This window comes from Strigops habroptila, chromosome 6 (genome assembly GCF_004027225.2).
Source record: "Strigops habroptila isolate Jane chromosome 6, bStrHab1.2.pri, whole genome shotgun sequence".
Classification (NCBI taxonomy): Eukaryota; Metazoa; Chordata; class Aves; order Psittaciformes; family Psittacidae; genus Strigops; species Strigops habroptila.
This window is the reverse complement of record NC_044282.2, coordinates 58863725-58881334: the sequence shown is the minus strand read 5'-3', so window position 1 is coordinate 58881334 and position 17610 is coordinate 58863725. Positions and strand designations below refer to the sequence as shown.

The 17610-nt window shown below is 37.7% G+C and overlaps 1 protein-coding gene across 1 annotated transcript in view; it reads right to left on the bottom strand.

The window, feature by feature from the left end:
- Positions 1-210: 210 nt before the first annotated feature.
- TFAP2D (transcription factor AP-2 delta) overlaps positions 211-17610 on the bottom strand; it is a 73593-nt gene continuing 56193 nt past the window's right edge. Inside the window, exon 8 of the mRNA XM_032920017.1 lies at positions 211-5803. Coding sequence (XP_032775908.1) covers positions 5584-5803 — 220 coding nt within the window. The 3' untranslated portion in view covers positions 211-5583. The remainder of the gene's footprint in view (positions 5804-17610) is intronic.

The following is a 17610-nucleotide window of genomic DNA, read 5'->3' as shown; positions in this document are numbered from 1 at the left end:
TTCCTCTTGATACAACAAACATTAAATCTGGTTAACAAACTCTAGATGAGATAATTATTTAACATAACTACAGTCAGGTGGTTATCTTTAATCTCTGTATATGGATGGAAGTTGTAGGCCCTGTAATGTCATAGATCCAGTTCCTAGTCAGGTTTGATTGTCTGTTTATCCAGAGAAGGAAATTATTTTCAAGTGACAGACAAATTAGGGTTAAATCAACATAGATTTTATTGCCGTGAAATGTTTGATCAAATGCGGTCATTATCTTCATAGACTCATGTAAAACAGGTAGCTTGTATAGGAAATGAAATAGAAATATAAAAGATTATGTTTTTCACCACTGAATTATAAACTAAGTTAAATTAAGTGAAAGGAAAAAAAAACCAATCCAAACCAAAATCCCAAACCAGCAAGTAGAACATTGTTTTTTGGTGACCAAGTGTGCACTCACATTTAAATACAATCACAACAGCTGCTGTACAGAACAGAATCAATTGTACAAAATAAAGAAAATTAAAGAATAACAATAAAAAAAGATCAGATCTCTCCAAATGACCTTCACCTGGTAAAGGAAAATTACTTTATCTTCCTCCCCCATTTCCAACACAGCTGTTCTGAAGTCCTGTTGAACCTGTAATGAGGACAGAGGCAGAGGATATTTTTATAAATGCAATTCCTGTATAATTATGTTTATTGATTCTTCCTTGTGTTGCAGGCTTGTGTCTTCTATTAATGCTGGGGTTTTATTTGTCCTTAAAAATAAAGAATTAGAGCAGCAGAACTCTCTCTCCAAAGGATAAATGAAAGTCAAATGACCTTGCAATTCATCATCAGCCCTTTTGGATACCTAAGACATCTAAGACCAAAACTGCTTGTTGGTATTAGGAAACAAAACAAACAAACAAACAAAAAAGCAGTTAGAGAAATTGGCTCTTCGAACTATAAAGCAGCCCTTCTTGAGCCTTGCCACAAAATTGTGAGCCGTTGCTGTGCCATTGAGTAACATTCAAAGGAAGAGATGAGCGGGGGAAATATTTACACAGAAGTCCAGGATATGGAAGGACTATACATTGTGCCTGCTTATAGCAGATTTTTTTGTTCTTAGAAAAAGTTAAAGAGACGCTTCAAAGAGCAGATTCCTTGTTAATTTGGAGAGCTGAAGTCTTTTCCCAATGAATGTTGAAGTTTATCTTTAAAAAAGAAGTTAATTAAAGGTCCAAATTCACCCCTTGTGCCAGTTCTCCAAGGCAACAGAATGACACCTAGAAAGAGTTAGGGTTTAAGATCGTGGCATGGAGGACAAAATTCTTGACAGTCTTCAGTAGTAGGGGGCAGGGTCATCACTGCTTGTCTGTGGTTCACTCCCCTTTACAGGCCATATGAACACTGTCTAGTTATCATTATCTGCATAAAACTTTCCCTTTACTACACACCTCTGACATGATGATACTAATAGAGAACTATGTGAACAGAGATTCAAATCTCAGAGCAGAGGTTGGAGATAAGAATGTCACTCCTAGTTCTGCCAGAGATTTGCCTTCTAAACTTAGACCACATATGAGCTACTTGAACTCACACTAACACCTTGCTCTAGAAGGACAAGTATGTGGTTTGTCAGTATGTTTACTTCATAAGTAATTTGCTAATAGATCCAGGTGTTAATAGCTGGTCTTTGTGACTCACATGTGGTAGTGCTTAGTATAAGAAACAAGTTTAGAGACCTACTTAAAGTGTTGTGAGGTTCGTGGTGGGAAAGCTGTAGCGCATACAAAGCTGAGTGATGGGCTGAAGAACAGCAGGATCCAAATGCTCAGACCGCAATGAATCTATTTTCAGGGTTTCAAAAATCATGACGATTCATTGCTGCACATTCAGTGTCCAAAAGTTTGGACACTTTTCTGTACTCCTTTGATGGTTTTGACCTGAATGGAACAAACAATTCCATGATCTTTCAAAGGAAGAACTTTTTCTTTTTTTTTTTTTTTTGTTTTCTTTTACCTCAGATTAATTTCAAAGTCAAAAAAGTACAAATATACTTGAACTTGCTACCAGTGAGATACCAGTGCCACCAGTGAGCACTTCAAACCATGCCCTTCCTTCAGACTGATTTAATTCATGTTTTAAGATGGTAACATTTACAAAGAAACAAAGACTAAGAATATAAAAAAAAGACACAACGTGGGGATATTGTGCAGGTATAACTGGATTAAGCTGAGATTTTAACAGCAACATCAGTGAATTCATTGCTTAAAATCACACTGAAAGTTCTGATTCCAAAAATCAAAGGCATTTGACACCAAACTGCAGTAATAATTATTTTTTCTTTCAATAAAATTGTCAGGAACAATTAACAATGAAATACAGAGAGCCTGTGAATGTCAGCAAACTTGCAGCTACTTTTTTAAAAGAATTTTGCTTTTAAAGTGTGCTAATATACTAAAGGAAAAACCAGAAAGTTTGGGATGTAAATGCAGGTAGCCTCTTCATGGTAAGAATAAACAGCAGTTTAATCAGGTTGAATCAGATCTCTATTGAATCTTACAAAAGAATATGTAGGGGTCATTAAGTCAAACCCTGGAAGCTCTGGGGTTTCAAGAGTACTCAGGTTTATCAATATTACTAAATCAAGGGGTAATTCAGGTCAAAAATATTTTGTTGCTTCCAGAGCAGAGGCTCATAGTGATTATGTAACAAAAAAAGATGCAAGTCTTTAAATAAATTATTGTTGGAATCTTTTACCATATCCTGAATAGGTAAATATTTCAAATATAGTTGTATACATATTATTTCCAATATCAGACATTTGAATTTGATTGTAATAAAATGCTGCTTTCTCAACATTTTCACAGAATAATTTTCCCAACCAGACATTCCCCCTTCTCCAGAAGATTGATATTTTAGTGAAGAAAATCTAAACAGATTTAAAAAACTTTTTTCTTTTCTTTGTCCCCTCAACCAAAATCTAATTTAAATTTATCTACATTTTGAAGCAAAGGACCATGATTAAATTGCTTTACACTACGTTTTGATGTGGCAAATCTGAGTATCTGACAGTAAAACTTCTAATTTTCCCCTCTCTCCTTTTCTCTCTCTCAGTTTGGTCAATGGAAAAAGCAGAATGAATTTCCTTTTCACTTTTAATCATGGTCACCTACTTTCACACTGAAGTATTTCATGTTCTAGAGCAGTCCCACAATGTTTCTGTCAAAGACATCTCTGAGGATCATTCATTTGATTTTAGTACTTCTCCAGAGGTGCTGGAGTGAAAAATTCATTCTGTAAAATTTAATTTGTTAGGCACTTAGCTGATCTTAGAGTGTTAAGGAGGTGGAGTCGCATGGAGATACACCTGTTTCCTTCAATGCATAGAAGGTGCCTAAATACCACTAAAGTAGGTATCTCAGTTACATACCTAATGTAAGCAAGGACAATTCTAGGCAAAATCATGGGATATCTTTTTTTTTTTTTTTTTTAATGCAAGCAAACAGGGACTCAATATTTCCTATTGTGTTTTCTCACCATGATGGCAATGTCCTCTCAAGAGGAAAAGCATCATGCCATAAGTGCTGTTTCCTTCCATACATTTGGAAGGTGAGGCTGATTTTGTTAATTCACTTTGACCCTCTACATCATGGCTGTAAATGCCCTCAGATATTTGTCATAGTCCCTAGGTTATTCTAAAGCTGGTCATTCAAGATGTAATGCATGTTAACTGACCCTAGAAAGCTACGATGTAGACGTGAATGAGCGCTTTTATCCTTGGCTTCCTTTATACATAGTTGAGAAAAGTACATACTTTTAGGGCATGATTCATCATTGCTTTGAGGTGAGATAAACTGCATACTGTAAGGGCCTTTTTCTCTCTGCTGATTGTAGGGAGAGGAGGATGATTAATCTAGTTGCAGTCATGTACAATGCAAAATGACACTGTTACATTCTAGCTATTATCTGTGAAGAATAACAGGCACTTCCAGATGATCCCTTCTACCTATCCTAGATACTTGGTGTGCCAGTCAAGGGGCCACCCATGGATATCTAGTGTTATCTTCTGGGATCCTCCAGTTCCTCCTCAGGTGAGTCCAGTTCTCCTCTAGGTTTCGTGTTGTATTGGTCAAAACTCTGTGACTGTCTTAGATACTCTAAAATATCTCAACGGGTTCTGAACATTTACATGTGGACAACTGTAGTATTTCCTACCACACAGAGATGAACTGTCCCTTGGAAGAAAAGGTCTGGTTCTGCTGATCTTAAAAAGAGTTTAGATGGCCAGTATAGCCCCACCCTGTAATACCAATCCTGCCTAACTTTCTCAATAAAGTGATGTCAGAGGAACAAGAAAAGGAATGGAATAAAATTCTTGTTGAAGAAGTTAGAATGTGGCTGGAAAAAGCCTCTTGAGCTCAATCTATGTCTCCAATGTTTTCTGTGTGAGGACGAGTGGTAAAAAGTAGTATTTCAAAAGTACATTAGCAAGGTTATTACTACGTAGCTGCTGTGGACTAAGCCAATCTGTCTTATTTGTCATTTTGGTTTTGTTTTATTTTGTTTTCTTTTAGGAAATGAGTGGATTCTGTTAGACCTCTGCATCTCAGCTGTATTTCTAAAGACAATAAAGCTGCAGAAATAAGCTGAAGAAAAGAAAGCATTATAAAATCAAGGCAACAGAAAAGATGGCTCTAATTGCCTGGATAGAACCTGTTAAATAGAGACCCAGGTATGGCAGACTGCCGTGTTATAGGGCCAGGGGCTGAGAAGACAGAGGACAGAAGCCCATGCTGTCATTTAATCTGAAGTTCGCAGAGGCATGAGGGCTTTTATTGAAGCTATCAAGGTTGTTTTTTTCTTTCACTTTTGTCTGCCATGCTCTTTTCAAAAGAGACACCATGTTTGCTGCTTGAGGACAGATTCCGAGCAGGTTCTGGCCTCATTCCAGTGCAGCTTTATTGTACATTCCCACGTGGGGATGAGTAGCCCCCAACACCAAACAGTTCATTTGTCCCATGACCCAAGAATTCCTCTTTTGCCAGGTTTCCATATTGTTTTCCCAATGGTGAGTAGATCAGGCAATTCCGATGGATCAGAGGAAGCCCTTCTTTCAATCTATCCAGCATGCAAGCAAAGTCAGGATACTGGAACTGCATGTCCCACAACCAAAGCACTGGCCCTAACTCTGCTGCTGGAGAAGAAAGTGCTTCAAATTTCATGTGCCACCTCAGCCAAGTCCAGAAGTGCTTATAAAAAACAGTGTTAGTGTATCATCATTCAGAACAATCAAATACTACGTGCACAAAAAAGTAGTTTAGAGCAACATAAATTTTTAAAAAGTGACAATTTCATCACACAATTACTGTACAATGATGTTCTTAAGATTGAATACTTTCCTCTCTCACTCTCTCTCTTTCTCTCTGTTTTAATCTTTCTCTTTTTTATTTTCTTTTAATTTATTTGATTTTTCTTTCTTTTTTTTTTTTTTTCCCTTTTTTTGGATTTGGTCCACTGGAGATAAATTGCCCTCAATGATATATATATTTAAAAAAAATATCAGCAGCAAGACTCTCTCGAAATAGATTCTGTTTGATGTAGCTAGTCTGTCTTTTCTGTTTTGCCCTCTTTCACAGCAGCCTCTGAAGTTTTCCGCAGGGGGGCTTTCTCCGAGTTGGCGTGTCCTTGGCCGGATTCCACCGCTCCTCCGTTTTTGTGCGATGTGTGCTTTTCCAAGTAGTTCAGCATTTCACTGAGAACAGTTTGGAAAGTGCTTAGGGCAGCACATATTGCAGGAGTTCCAAAACCATGAGTGATCAAACTACAAATGGGAAGGAGACAGAAAAAGAAAAAGAAATACACAGACACACATAAATATAAATGCACTCACATACATCGAAGAGTTTATAGTACACTCATTTTGCTACAGTGAAATTCAAGATTTTCTCCCTAAACTATTTATTACCTATGGGAGAAACAGAAAAGAAAAGAGTAGAGCTGAAGAGCAGACTACATACAGCTTCAAAGGTTGGGTTTTGCAGGAGTCTCAGTTGCAAACACAGTGGGACAGAACCTTGGCTGATGCAGATTGACAGTGTTGTTGACTTCAGAGAGGCCAAGAGAGGATCTGTGCCCTAGGCTCTCCAGCAGTGCTACTTTTCTAGTCCCAGAAGGTTTGGCTCTCCCCTTGTCAAACAAACAAAACCGGTTCTGTGTGGTTTATTCACTCTTCTACATCAGACTCTTGAACAAGACCTGGTTACTCTACATGGATGCATGACTGGATCTATAATAGGAAATTAAGCAAGGCCAGCTGACAGTTTGGCCATATCTGTGTTGCTAAACCCTCTGAGTGTCCAACACAGTAAAATCTGAACTGCCGACCGGGAATAGTCCCTGGCCAATGCTGATGCTAAACAATGTCTAGGAGATTTTTCACATAGGTCTAGTTCAGCCAGGTTAAATTCATGGATCATCCTAACCAATTATTAGTAAAAATAACCAAGTTCCAACAATGTTTTTTTCAAGAGAACACTGATTTTTTTTCTTGCTTTTCTGCACTGCAAAGTAGCTGAATTTTAGTGATGCTCCTCATTTAACAGCTGCAGAAATGATGTATTAATGCAGTTGCCAGGCATACCTATAGTGGGTTAGTCTGTTCCTAGTTTAGAGGACCATTTCAGTGCACACATATGTATCTACAGCCACTTGAAATGTTTTGGGCATCCAGTTGGCTTTCACCTGTAGATCCAGAATTGTGTAAGTTTCCCATGGGTCCCATCTCTTAGGTACTATCTTTGTGAAGATGTCTCAACTACCTTAGGATAACAGAAACGGCACCAGAGACCGGTTCAGGCAATTGACTTCAGCCCTACATGCCTAAATATTATGTGTACAGTATAAGATATTCATGTAAAGTCCAGGGAAACTCAAGCTGTACTAGACATCTTAGAGCAAACAAGTTACTCTCATTGTTAGAATGACTCATTTTGCTACGTGGTAAGTGAAAAAAAAAAACCCCTACCCAAATCCTCCAGATTTTTAATTTTCATTTAGAAACATAAATGAAAAATTATTTCACAGGATTGAAATGTCATTGCAGTTTTTAAAAGCTGATTTCAGTTATCCCAGTTCCACTTAGGGCAGAAAGAAGAGGAACAGAAGCTGATTTTTGAGTCTGTGGACATTTTTGAGAAATGGATACTTTAAATTGCTTTGGGTAAGGGGAAAATACCCCCACATTACAGTGATTCTGACAAAACAATAACAATTTCCCATCCCATACTAGTTAAGATCTTGGCATTGCAGTAACTCTCTGGGTGTGTTGGGCACCACGTCGGTAAATGTTGGTCTAATGTGGAGACCCACGTGTAGCTCAGAAATCGGAACATTTTCTGCAGTAAGAACCCTTCTCTTCTGCATTTTGGCTTCTCAGTCTCCCAAGCTATTTCAGAAAAAAGTGAAAAAGTAGGGAACAAGGGAAAAAAAGTTATACAGGACACGGACAATTGTCAGGATGCTGGAAGTACCAAAAAAGCCCCAAACCAAAACCAAACAACCCAAAAAAACCCTAGGGAAAAGCTCCAAGATATCTTTTAGGGTAATCTTTCTGTCTGTTGGACATATGGGAACCCTGTTTGCTAGGAAAGCTCATATTGTAGAGAAAACACCAAACATATGGGATGCTTAAATGAGAGTTTAGATTGGAAATATCCATTTCAGATGGGGAGTGTCCCAATCTTTTACAAAAGGTCTCCTGAAGGCTATTAAGAAATAACTCGCTTTTAGAATGTTTATCCATTAGTCTCCGGGCACTTTTCAAAGCTGGAACTTATGTTTACCCCCAGTTAGTAATGAGAGGAAAATGATAATTAAATATTTACAGGGACTAGTTTGCAGGCATCAATTAACAATTCCATATGAATCTTGAAATCTGGACTTGTAGTAATATCTGCATCTTTTAAATTTAGCATTAAAAACATATAAACATACCTCACTTTATTTTTTTTTTAGAAATGCCTGACATACTAGGAAAATAGAAATCATCATCACCGTTGTAAGTCATGTTTTTAATGATAGTAAAAGCAAGAGCAGCATTAGCATACAGACAAGAGGATTTCTAGCCCTTTCAAGTCCTTTTAAGAGTCAGGTGATTTCAAGATTTTGTGTTGAATTTTATTATCATTTCAGGTCTTCATAAGTTCAGAGAAATTAAAATGTGATGGAGCCTACAATAACAGAAAGCAAGAAAAAAGGAATTCAAATGTATCATTACTAGTTATAATATCTCATGGTTTTTATACTGCTTACGTGATCTTCTCGGTCTTGATTTAGGGAACTGAGTATACCAAGATACATATAAAAATATTTATGATCTTGCATGCAAATGAAAATAGTTTATGTATTTTAAAAGTTGGTAATTTCTGCAATAATTCATTTCCAGTAAATGCAAATAGTAAGTTTAACAAAGGATTGAATAGAAAAGAAATCTTCTGGCCTGCTCTCTTTGAACCTTTTGACTCCTGAGCAAAAGGAATAGTACTGTGTTCATTTGATAGCTCAATATAAAGAGCAAAGTGGGAATACTAAACTGAAAACCTACAGAGATTGCCTCAGAAATGATTGGTAGGGCTAAGAACAAGGATAAAAAATTTTAATGCTCTGCAATGCTGAAATAGACTGCAGAAAATACCAGATTGGGACAAAATCTGGTATTAAGGCACATAAGTGTAGGTGCCAGCTTATCGGTGTGTGGATCAACAGTGCCTAACCTCTTATTACCATTCAAGGAGACTTAATATAGTTTCTTACATATAAAGGTCTACAGTGATTTGAGATGTTCTATGACATCTGAAACATCTGCACAAATCTGCTAAATATGATAGGACTTAAGTCCACCTTGCTTCTAGGTGTTTTGATGACAGGAAGGTTACCCTTGTGTATCTCACATGGCACTAGATGCCAATGTTTAGGTGACTGAATTTAGCCCTGGGGGTTTATTCAATACAGTGAGAGAAATCTGGAGAATGATGTAGCACATGAAATGGATGTGTCTCCTTTATGGTGAGCTGTACCATTCTTCTGGCTACACTGAGGGCTCCATCAAGCTGAATAAAAATGTGTGTTTGGTGCTATTTGAGATGCCCTATGGTAACAAGACATCTGTGTTAGGTGAACAGGTAATGCAGAGGGCTTATAGGAGAACAACACCCTTTTAAAACAGCAGTGGACGGATGGCATACCTAGCAGCATCTAAAAAGACCCTGCATGCTACTATTTACTCAGCTATATTTTGTCAAAGATCTTCATTGACTACATGGGAAACTTAGACATCCAGTTTATATTGAAGCACCTAGATATGAATATTTTATCCTGAGCAGAATCTTAAACTTCTGGTCTGAAACTGGTGTTCATAGGAAAAGGATTTTGTGGGGTGAGTTAGGGTTCTATCTCCTTTACAGTTTAGCCTCTTATGTACCACTAATCATCAACTACGGCAAAATATCTTTTTTCAAGGCAGCACTGTATTTCTTAGAGAAAAGCCAACACTTTTTTAGTGAAATGATGCTGCAGAGTCTCATGGCAACTCCGCTTTCAGTTCTTGATGAATATATTTTTCTCCACAGATTGGGGTACTCAGATCCCAATAATTTTCCCATGAAGCTTAATAAATGAAACAATTTTATGGAAAATTTCTGACCAGCCCTGCTTGCCATGCTCCTCTGAGGGTGTATTATATTAGCCTTACTTAGTGTAATGAGCATCAAAACACTGAGAGATATTATCTTCTACTTTGTCTTACATTTTTATCATTAATTCCCATTGCTCTAATTTTGGTGGACTTTCTCTGCAAGTTAAAAAACTTGAAAAAAGTCTAGGCTAAAATCTAAGAAAGTTGAATAATTTCCTCTTGCTCACAAAAGTAAGTTTCAAGTTGGGGAGAAAAATCTGATTTTACATTTAAATCAGACATGACAGACACAAGATTAATGGCAAAGCATTCAAATGTGTTTCCTGAAAGTCAAATTTAGTTGAACGATTATTCAGGCTAACTGAGTTCCCACTGAAATTGGTTCATTTTTGGTATGCTCCACACCTACAAAATGAGTTGCTTTCATTACACTACTTGCATTTGGATTTAAAAGCCTAAAATGAGACATAGTGGTTTCATAATGAAATTTTCTGGGTATTCTCAGCTTTGGAGTGCAACTCCTATAACTAACCTTGTTGTTCTAAAAGGCAAGGCTAAGATTTCTGATTTTGATACTCTGTATGGAAAGCCGCAGAAAGAAGGCAATGAACATCAGGCCAATATATTATAAATCCTTATGCTTAAGGACATCCAGACCTGCCTGCAATTCTGCCTAGCTCTAAGATGCAATTATGTCTCCTCATGTTTTAATGATGGCCTTCCTTACTTAAAAGTGAAAAGCTCCAAGCGTGCCTGAAGGCTTGGACTCTCATTTGGCAACTACCTCAAGGACTCCTCCATACCCCAGGCTGGTGAAACTCCGACATGCAGCAAATGAAACAGATTCCCTCTCTGTGGGGGAGAAGAGGCCATCTGCACTGAATGTTTACACACTCATTTAAAACAATAATAATGAAGAAAAAGCAAGCTTGAACTTATTGGTCAGACTTTCTCAGAACTTTGCATATTGAAACCACTTCATGATTAAAGGGGAATAAATCTAAATTTAACAGCATAAGGCAGATGACAATAATAAGATCCAATAAGACTTCTGGTGGCTGTAAAGGAAATGGAAAAAAGATTTCAATCTCCCCACTGATACAAGTAACATCCTAGGTTAGAGGTGCCTTATTGACTTCGAGGTGCTTCTGTTGATTTCAAGGTCTGTCCTGCGAAGGTTGACTAGAGAATTAAATTGTGACAACTTTACTTCAGAAGGTCAGTAGGTCTAACTATGACACAAGTTAGACTGACAGTCATGGTAAACCTTAGAACATGGCCAGTATATATTGTAGGAGTAGGTAGTCTGTAAGATCAGAGCGACAAACGACACATAAAAAAATTGCCTTTGTAGCAGGTCTTCATGCTTGTTTTCTATTCATAACAAATGTATCAAGGAGATGTTCTCCTAAGCAGATGGACCTCCTTCTACATTGTGTAAAAGCAATGGAGAAAGTAAGGAGAGAGTGCAAAATAATCTACTTCAGTTCTGTATATTTTAGACCTTGGGACTGATTTTTCACACTAGGGCAATTGCCCAGGCAACATCCCTGAATCATCCAAAACTGCAGTTATGGAGTGCTTCTGAGCTATAGTCCAAAGATTAAGCCATGGAACTGTGATGTTCATGGCACTCATACAAGCCCTTGGATTTTTGACATGTAATGTTTCCAGCACAGCACAGTATATCCTCCAAATAAAACACTGGATAATATTGTGACTTGATTGTTTTGAATGAGAAAATATGTACAAACTTGTGGCTGACTGTGAATGAAAACTGGCCTCACCTCCCATTACTACCCATGGAGCCAAATACATCAGTGAGACCACAGATCCAAAATGACTTGATACTTTTGAAAAACAGTGAGCATGTCCCTCCCATAGCCATAAGCTCCTTCAGTTTCTCCTTTCACTTAGTTAATGGTCACATCTCTGCTCTATGGGAAGGCAGAGAAATGAATGAGATTAATTCCATTTGCTACTTTTTTCCAGTTAGGCAGCTAATCATAGAATCATAGAATGGTTTGGGTTGGAAGGGACCTTAAAGCTCATCTAGTTCCAACCTCCTGCCATGGGCAGGGACACTAGACTAGGTTGCTCCAAGCCCCATCCAGCCTGGCCTTGAACACTGCCAGGAATGCGGCAGCCACAGCTTCTCTGGGCAACCTGTGCCAGTGTCTCACCACCCTCACAATAAGGAATTTCCTCTTAATGTCTAATAAAGATCTATCCTCTTTCAGTTTAAATGTAGCTAAGAAGCTTCTCACATGAGAAAGACCAAAAAGTAAACATTATAAAAATGCTGATGACAAAGGACAATGCAACTTTGTAATTTGGAAATGGGTGGATAGCATTCCTGTTTTGGGGAAAAGACAAGTGCCTTAAAAGTTTTAGGAAATCTTAAGTGCTGGATTGTAAACCAAATCAAACTGCCCAAGGTTTTATTCATCTTTGATGAATGTTTATTTGCTTTTTCCTTGGTAATCATGGAACTTATTTGTTAATGAAGAGAATAAAGAAAACAGAGTCTCGTCTGTTCTCTTGACTCCATAAATTGTGACTTCAAGGGAATATGGTATCAAAAGACTATAATTAAAAATCGTGGGCAATATTAAAAATTCACACTCTTCCAAAAGGGTTTTGGTCATCAACAGAGCAGGAGAATGTGATTGAACCCTTGCCATAGAAAGATCAATGAGGGAACCCCTGGGAAAGGGAGTGAGGGAAAAATCGCAGAGGAAGAAACTCAGATACTTCTGGTAAATAAAGAACCAAGGAAAAGAAAGAAAAAAAAATTTAAAAAAAAGGATCAATTTTATGATTACTAGTACCTCAGCATGAGGAAATAATCTTGTCCCTCTTAGCTAGCAGAATCTAAGGCCAGATTGAGAGAGATCATGGAAATGCGGGAACTCTAGAGGGCACTAGAGGTGTTTCAACAGTAACTTCTTTGCGCACTGGCTTCTTCCAGTCCGTGCATCCAAACAGAAGGCTGGTGTTGCTAATCAAGATGACTGGAATTATGACAGCAGCTGCTTTACCTCCTGATAAGCAAAGAAGCATAAAAAAATGGAACAATATATAAGGGTGGAGGGTGGCATCTGTAAAAGCCACCCACAAGTAAGACAAAAAAGTTTGGCTGTTTGTTATAATTTAAAAACATGTTGAGCTTCAAAACTCATTTCATTTCTCCCTTTTACCCTTCAGAAAAAAGGATGTTACTTTCTTGCTGCTCCCGAAGTCTGAGCCTCTGGTTTCTTGCCTGTCATTTTTTGTGTCACCTTGTCAATGTGATGCCAGGCACTTGCAAGAGGCTGACAGCTCCAGGCTCAGAGACTAGCTAAGCAACAAAACTCATCTCAAATGGTTTCATAGGAAGGGTATTTCATATCAGCTGGATGGCTAGGCAAAACACAGAATAATTTGTGAGGATGCTGATTGCTTTCATTATGTAGCTTTAGTAACCCGACCCTATTATTTTTTGTCTGTTTTTACAAGATATCTGCAATGAAAGAAGTGTCACTTGCAAGAAAATAGTTTTGCTGTCTTTATCTTTTATATAAAAAATAGATGATCTGGATGCGGTTTTCCATCTTTATGAAAAGTAACCTTGAAGTTAAAGGATCAAATCCAACTTCTGTAATTGGTGGGTACTCGTCTTTCCCTATATGATGGATGACATTAGAAGGATACCTGAACTTCCTAAACACTACAGATTCTTACAGACACAAGCGTTCCAAAAGCAGGCATAGAAGATATGTCTATACCCAATTTTACAAGTGAAGTGAGTGAGTCTGAGAGACTGATTATTGAGGTCAGGTAGTGTGTACACGAACACACACAGACCTCCTGAGTATAATCTCAGTAAGTCTTCTTTTTGTAAGTATTTTGTGTCATGTTTTTTGGTTTCCCAGCACAGAATGTCGGCAAGTTTTGGTGGGTTTTATGGATAACTCTAGTTTTCATGAAATTTTGGGGAGCTAAAAAGACTTCTGCCAAAAATAAAAAAAAAAAAAATAGAAAATCTGATGCAAGGGCAGGTTACGAAGGCAAAGACAAAAAGACACATGTCAGTATGACTTTCAAGTTCCTGGCTGAATCTGTGGGAAGCTCATATATAACAGTGGAATGGAAGAGAGAAGTAGATACATGGTCTTTCCACTCAACAGGAGAGAGAGGTAGGGTACAAAATAAAGAAAATTATTAAAAAAAAAAAATTATAAATTTAGACATTCGGTCCAGTTGGAGGGATATATTAAATTCTGATCCTAAGACTAAAGGCTGATTTGATATTTTATATTTGATAACAGACTTAAGTGTGAAATGAATAAAGCAGGACCCTAGATCCAGAACTCAGTTTATTAGATTAGTTTTCAGGTATCTTTTGGAGAGTCTTAATTTCTACATGTCTCCTTCTCTGAAATGTGACAGACACATTTCCCTTCTTCACAGCAGGAATCTATACAACTGAAAATATTTGGTTTATCTGGTCTGGTTATCTGCTCTAGAGAGTGTTGGATGCATTAAATGTCTGGGAAGTGCAAAAATAGTAGAGAGATGAGTGATATGTAGGTTAATTCCAACTATTTTACATACTGACATGCTTCAGATCTACCTGCATGCCATTGACAGGAAAAAGATAGGGCTTGATGACTGTGCTGGTTAACATTGTTCCAGATCCAGCAGAAGAACCTGATGGTCTTCAATGTCACCGTTCAGCTCTGTCGAGTTAGTGGCAGGATTATGGGTGTTGGGGGTTATCTAAGGCTTCACCATCTCCCATCACAACTACCTGCACAATATAGTCTCTTGGTGTGTGTCTTGGAGCTATTGTGTTTCCAGGCAGGCTTGTTTTCTGCTGTAGGTCATGGTTGCCCTGGTTCACCATTTCCAGGCTTTTCTAAAGTGAATTATTCTCAAAGCCTTACATATGTGTTCTTTTTTTACATTCATCTTTTTGCTTTCTTCAAACATTCCAACGCCCTTTTTCCCTCCCATCACCCTGCAAGATTGAGAGCTGTCTCTCAGTTTCACTGGGCATAAAACTAGTCTTTTTCACCTGTTCTGAATCCAAAATCAACCAACTTACAATGCTAAAGAGAGGTTGGTATAGCCTTTCTGTTCTGAAAGAAAAATAAACATGAAATTTCAGCTTTACTGGCATCAGTAGAATTTGAAAATTATGTAAGTTTCAGGAGAAATTAAAACTCCAGCTTTTCCCTCTTACATACACAGGTGCCCACATGTGTACACAAAAGTGTCTCATGATTCTGTGGGGCTTTGGGGAGAAGACCTCTATTGTAAGTAATAAGGTGCATTCAAAAAAAGAAACTAAGGTTTATCTAAATATTTGCTTTTTCTATTTTTTTTCCTTATCTTTCTTTCTTTTGCTGTCACTTTCACTCTTTTGCTCTCCCTTTCTTGATGCTCACTCCATTTTGAAAGCAAAGGGTGAGAGAAACAGGTTCCTCACATTAAAGCTACAAAAATTTTTGTGTTCTTTTCTAGTACTGATGTGTTGACTTCTCACTCTACTGTAGTATACTCATAAATGCATTTACACAAATCAGCCTTTAGAGAACACCAAAGAGACACTCGTACCTGGACAAAAAGTCTCAGCACTTTTCCCAGGGTTTTCTTGTTTGTTCTATGTCTTAATTCAGATTCTGTCTTCAGAATCCAGGGACAAGGTAGATCAAGTGGTGGCTTTCAGGCCAGAAATCTTGAATGAAGTATACATAATACTGCCCCAGCTGAGGTACTGCACAATAGTTGTTGCTATGAATGTAAGGGTCTACAGAATTATCTGTTCATGGTCAAACAATATTGGGAATTCATTCTTCATGCAGAATTGAGTTTTCTGTATTCAGGTCAGATGGACATCTCAGAGCAGCTGCATAAACATGGTTGTACCATGGGTGTAGAAGAGCCTCTGTTTTTTGCTTCTGTGGTAAAGTTGTGCACAACTCAGTAGTTTTCAGGCTCACTGGCAGTTCCTTTGAAGATTTCCACTCTTTTATGCTTTGTATGAACTTTGAGTTTGGAGGTTGAGCAAACCCAGCAATTTTGATCCCTTCAAGGGGACTATCCTGTACTTCAAGTTGGACGCATGTTTACAGATCTTGATGGATTGGGACTCAGTGGAAAAACTTCAGAGGAATGTGAGCTTGAAGATTTAAAACAGAGGAAATGGGAAACACTGTTTCTGTCCGACCTGTGCCAACCTGTGAATCCTGGTCTTAATTATTAATGTTGAGCAAGTAACATCACGAACAAGCGGAGCACATAACTCTACACTTAATAGCTGTAGGATAATTTATTCCTAAAGAAAACTCCCTTTTACCCCAAGGTAGTAGAGGCTGGATTCTACTGTAGGTATCAGATGTTACAGCTCTTCAAAAAGTCTTTTATTATCTTAGAACTTATTCTAATAATAAAAATTTGTGTGATTCCTCTAAATTTTTCTAGTCATGATTTTTTTTTCTGAAATCATATTGCATAAGCATATACACATGTGTATAAAATGCCAAATTTTCATCTTGCAGTTTACTTGCTGCCTTGATTATTATAGTTTACAAGGCAGAATTTCTGAACCTCTTCTTGTTATATTAAATCTGTATGAAACTATATGAGACTTCCCACGATCAAAAATCTGCTCTTATTGGATAATATAATAATTTTGAAAAAAATGCTATATTTATGCTAAAAAATTTCACAAAATCTTGTCAGAGATTCCAGTGAAAGACTATGCTGTGTCCTTGCCAAACATGATATTTCGGCCCCATCCAAATCTAGAGATTTATACAGCAAAAAGATGGAGAATTTATTGTGAGAAAGGGCGTGGTTCTGGAATACATATAGAAAAGAAGATTGAAATTTCACTACTGAAAAAGCATGTTATAAAATTTGTGATGACTGTATGGAGTCACTGTTTCAGATTTAAATCTCCTCTGCAAGATGTGTTTATAGAGCATCAACAACTCTTGGGCATTTTGGTCATAAATAACATTAATTTCATATGTATAATCATGATCAGCCACTTATTAAGACAGTCCAATTTTAGACTCTGACTGTCGTAGATGTCATCAGAGTATTTGACAATGATTATGTCATGAAGGTCAAATCCTCCTCTGGCATAGAGTTGCACAGCTTTTTATATATATAGATACATGATAATCATGTTCATTTCACTGTGATAAATAAGGACAACCTGCTCTTTTGCAAATCCAGTCTTAGGTGGGACCTATGATTGGGTGCTATGATCAGGGACGTGGAAGCCAATGTACTATGGATATCTGAATTCTTAGTGTTAGGCATGTGCATTGTTAGGCAGATGCTTTCAACATCTTTTTATGAAGTGATTTCTGACTACTCCATTTATGCTTGCGACCAGTAGGAGGCTGTGCTGTGCCTCAGATAGCAGTGAGCATGTTGTTCCTAGGTTACAAGAACTTTCTCCATGTGTTGGAGTATCAAGAATGTCTTCTTTTTCTCTCATCCCAACTGATCAGGCACAAATTTCCTGTGGCAGAGGTTGGTTCAGTCTGAGGTTCATCCCTCAGAGAAACACAAAGAAACCAAGTGATCAGTCAGAATCACTGTTTTCTGTGTTGAAAACTTGACTAGGATAATAATTAATGCTCCTGGAAAACATGGTGAATTGCATTCTCATATCATCTTTAGCACCTGTGACAGACTTCAGCGCATTCTGTGATACTTAATGTCAACAAGTCAAGTAGTGGTAAAAGGGGTTCAGATGATCTAGCTGTGAAGGCTGCCAGATTTAGGGGATGGGAATAACGATGTTTTTGTCTACATTAGTTTTAGCTACTTAAAATACAAGTGTCTAATGTGCACTGGTTGGCTAAGCTCCCATTCAGCTGAAGATCTAGACGAGACTGCTCAGTCACTAGAGTTTAGAGAGAAATTCTAGTCAT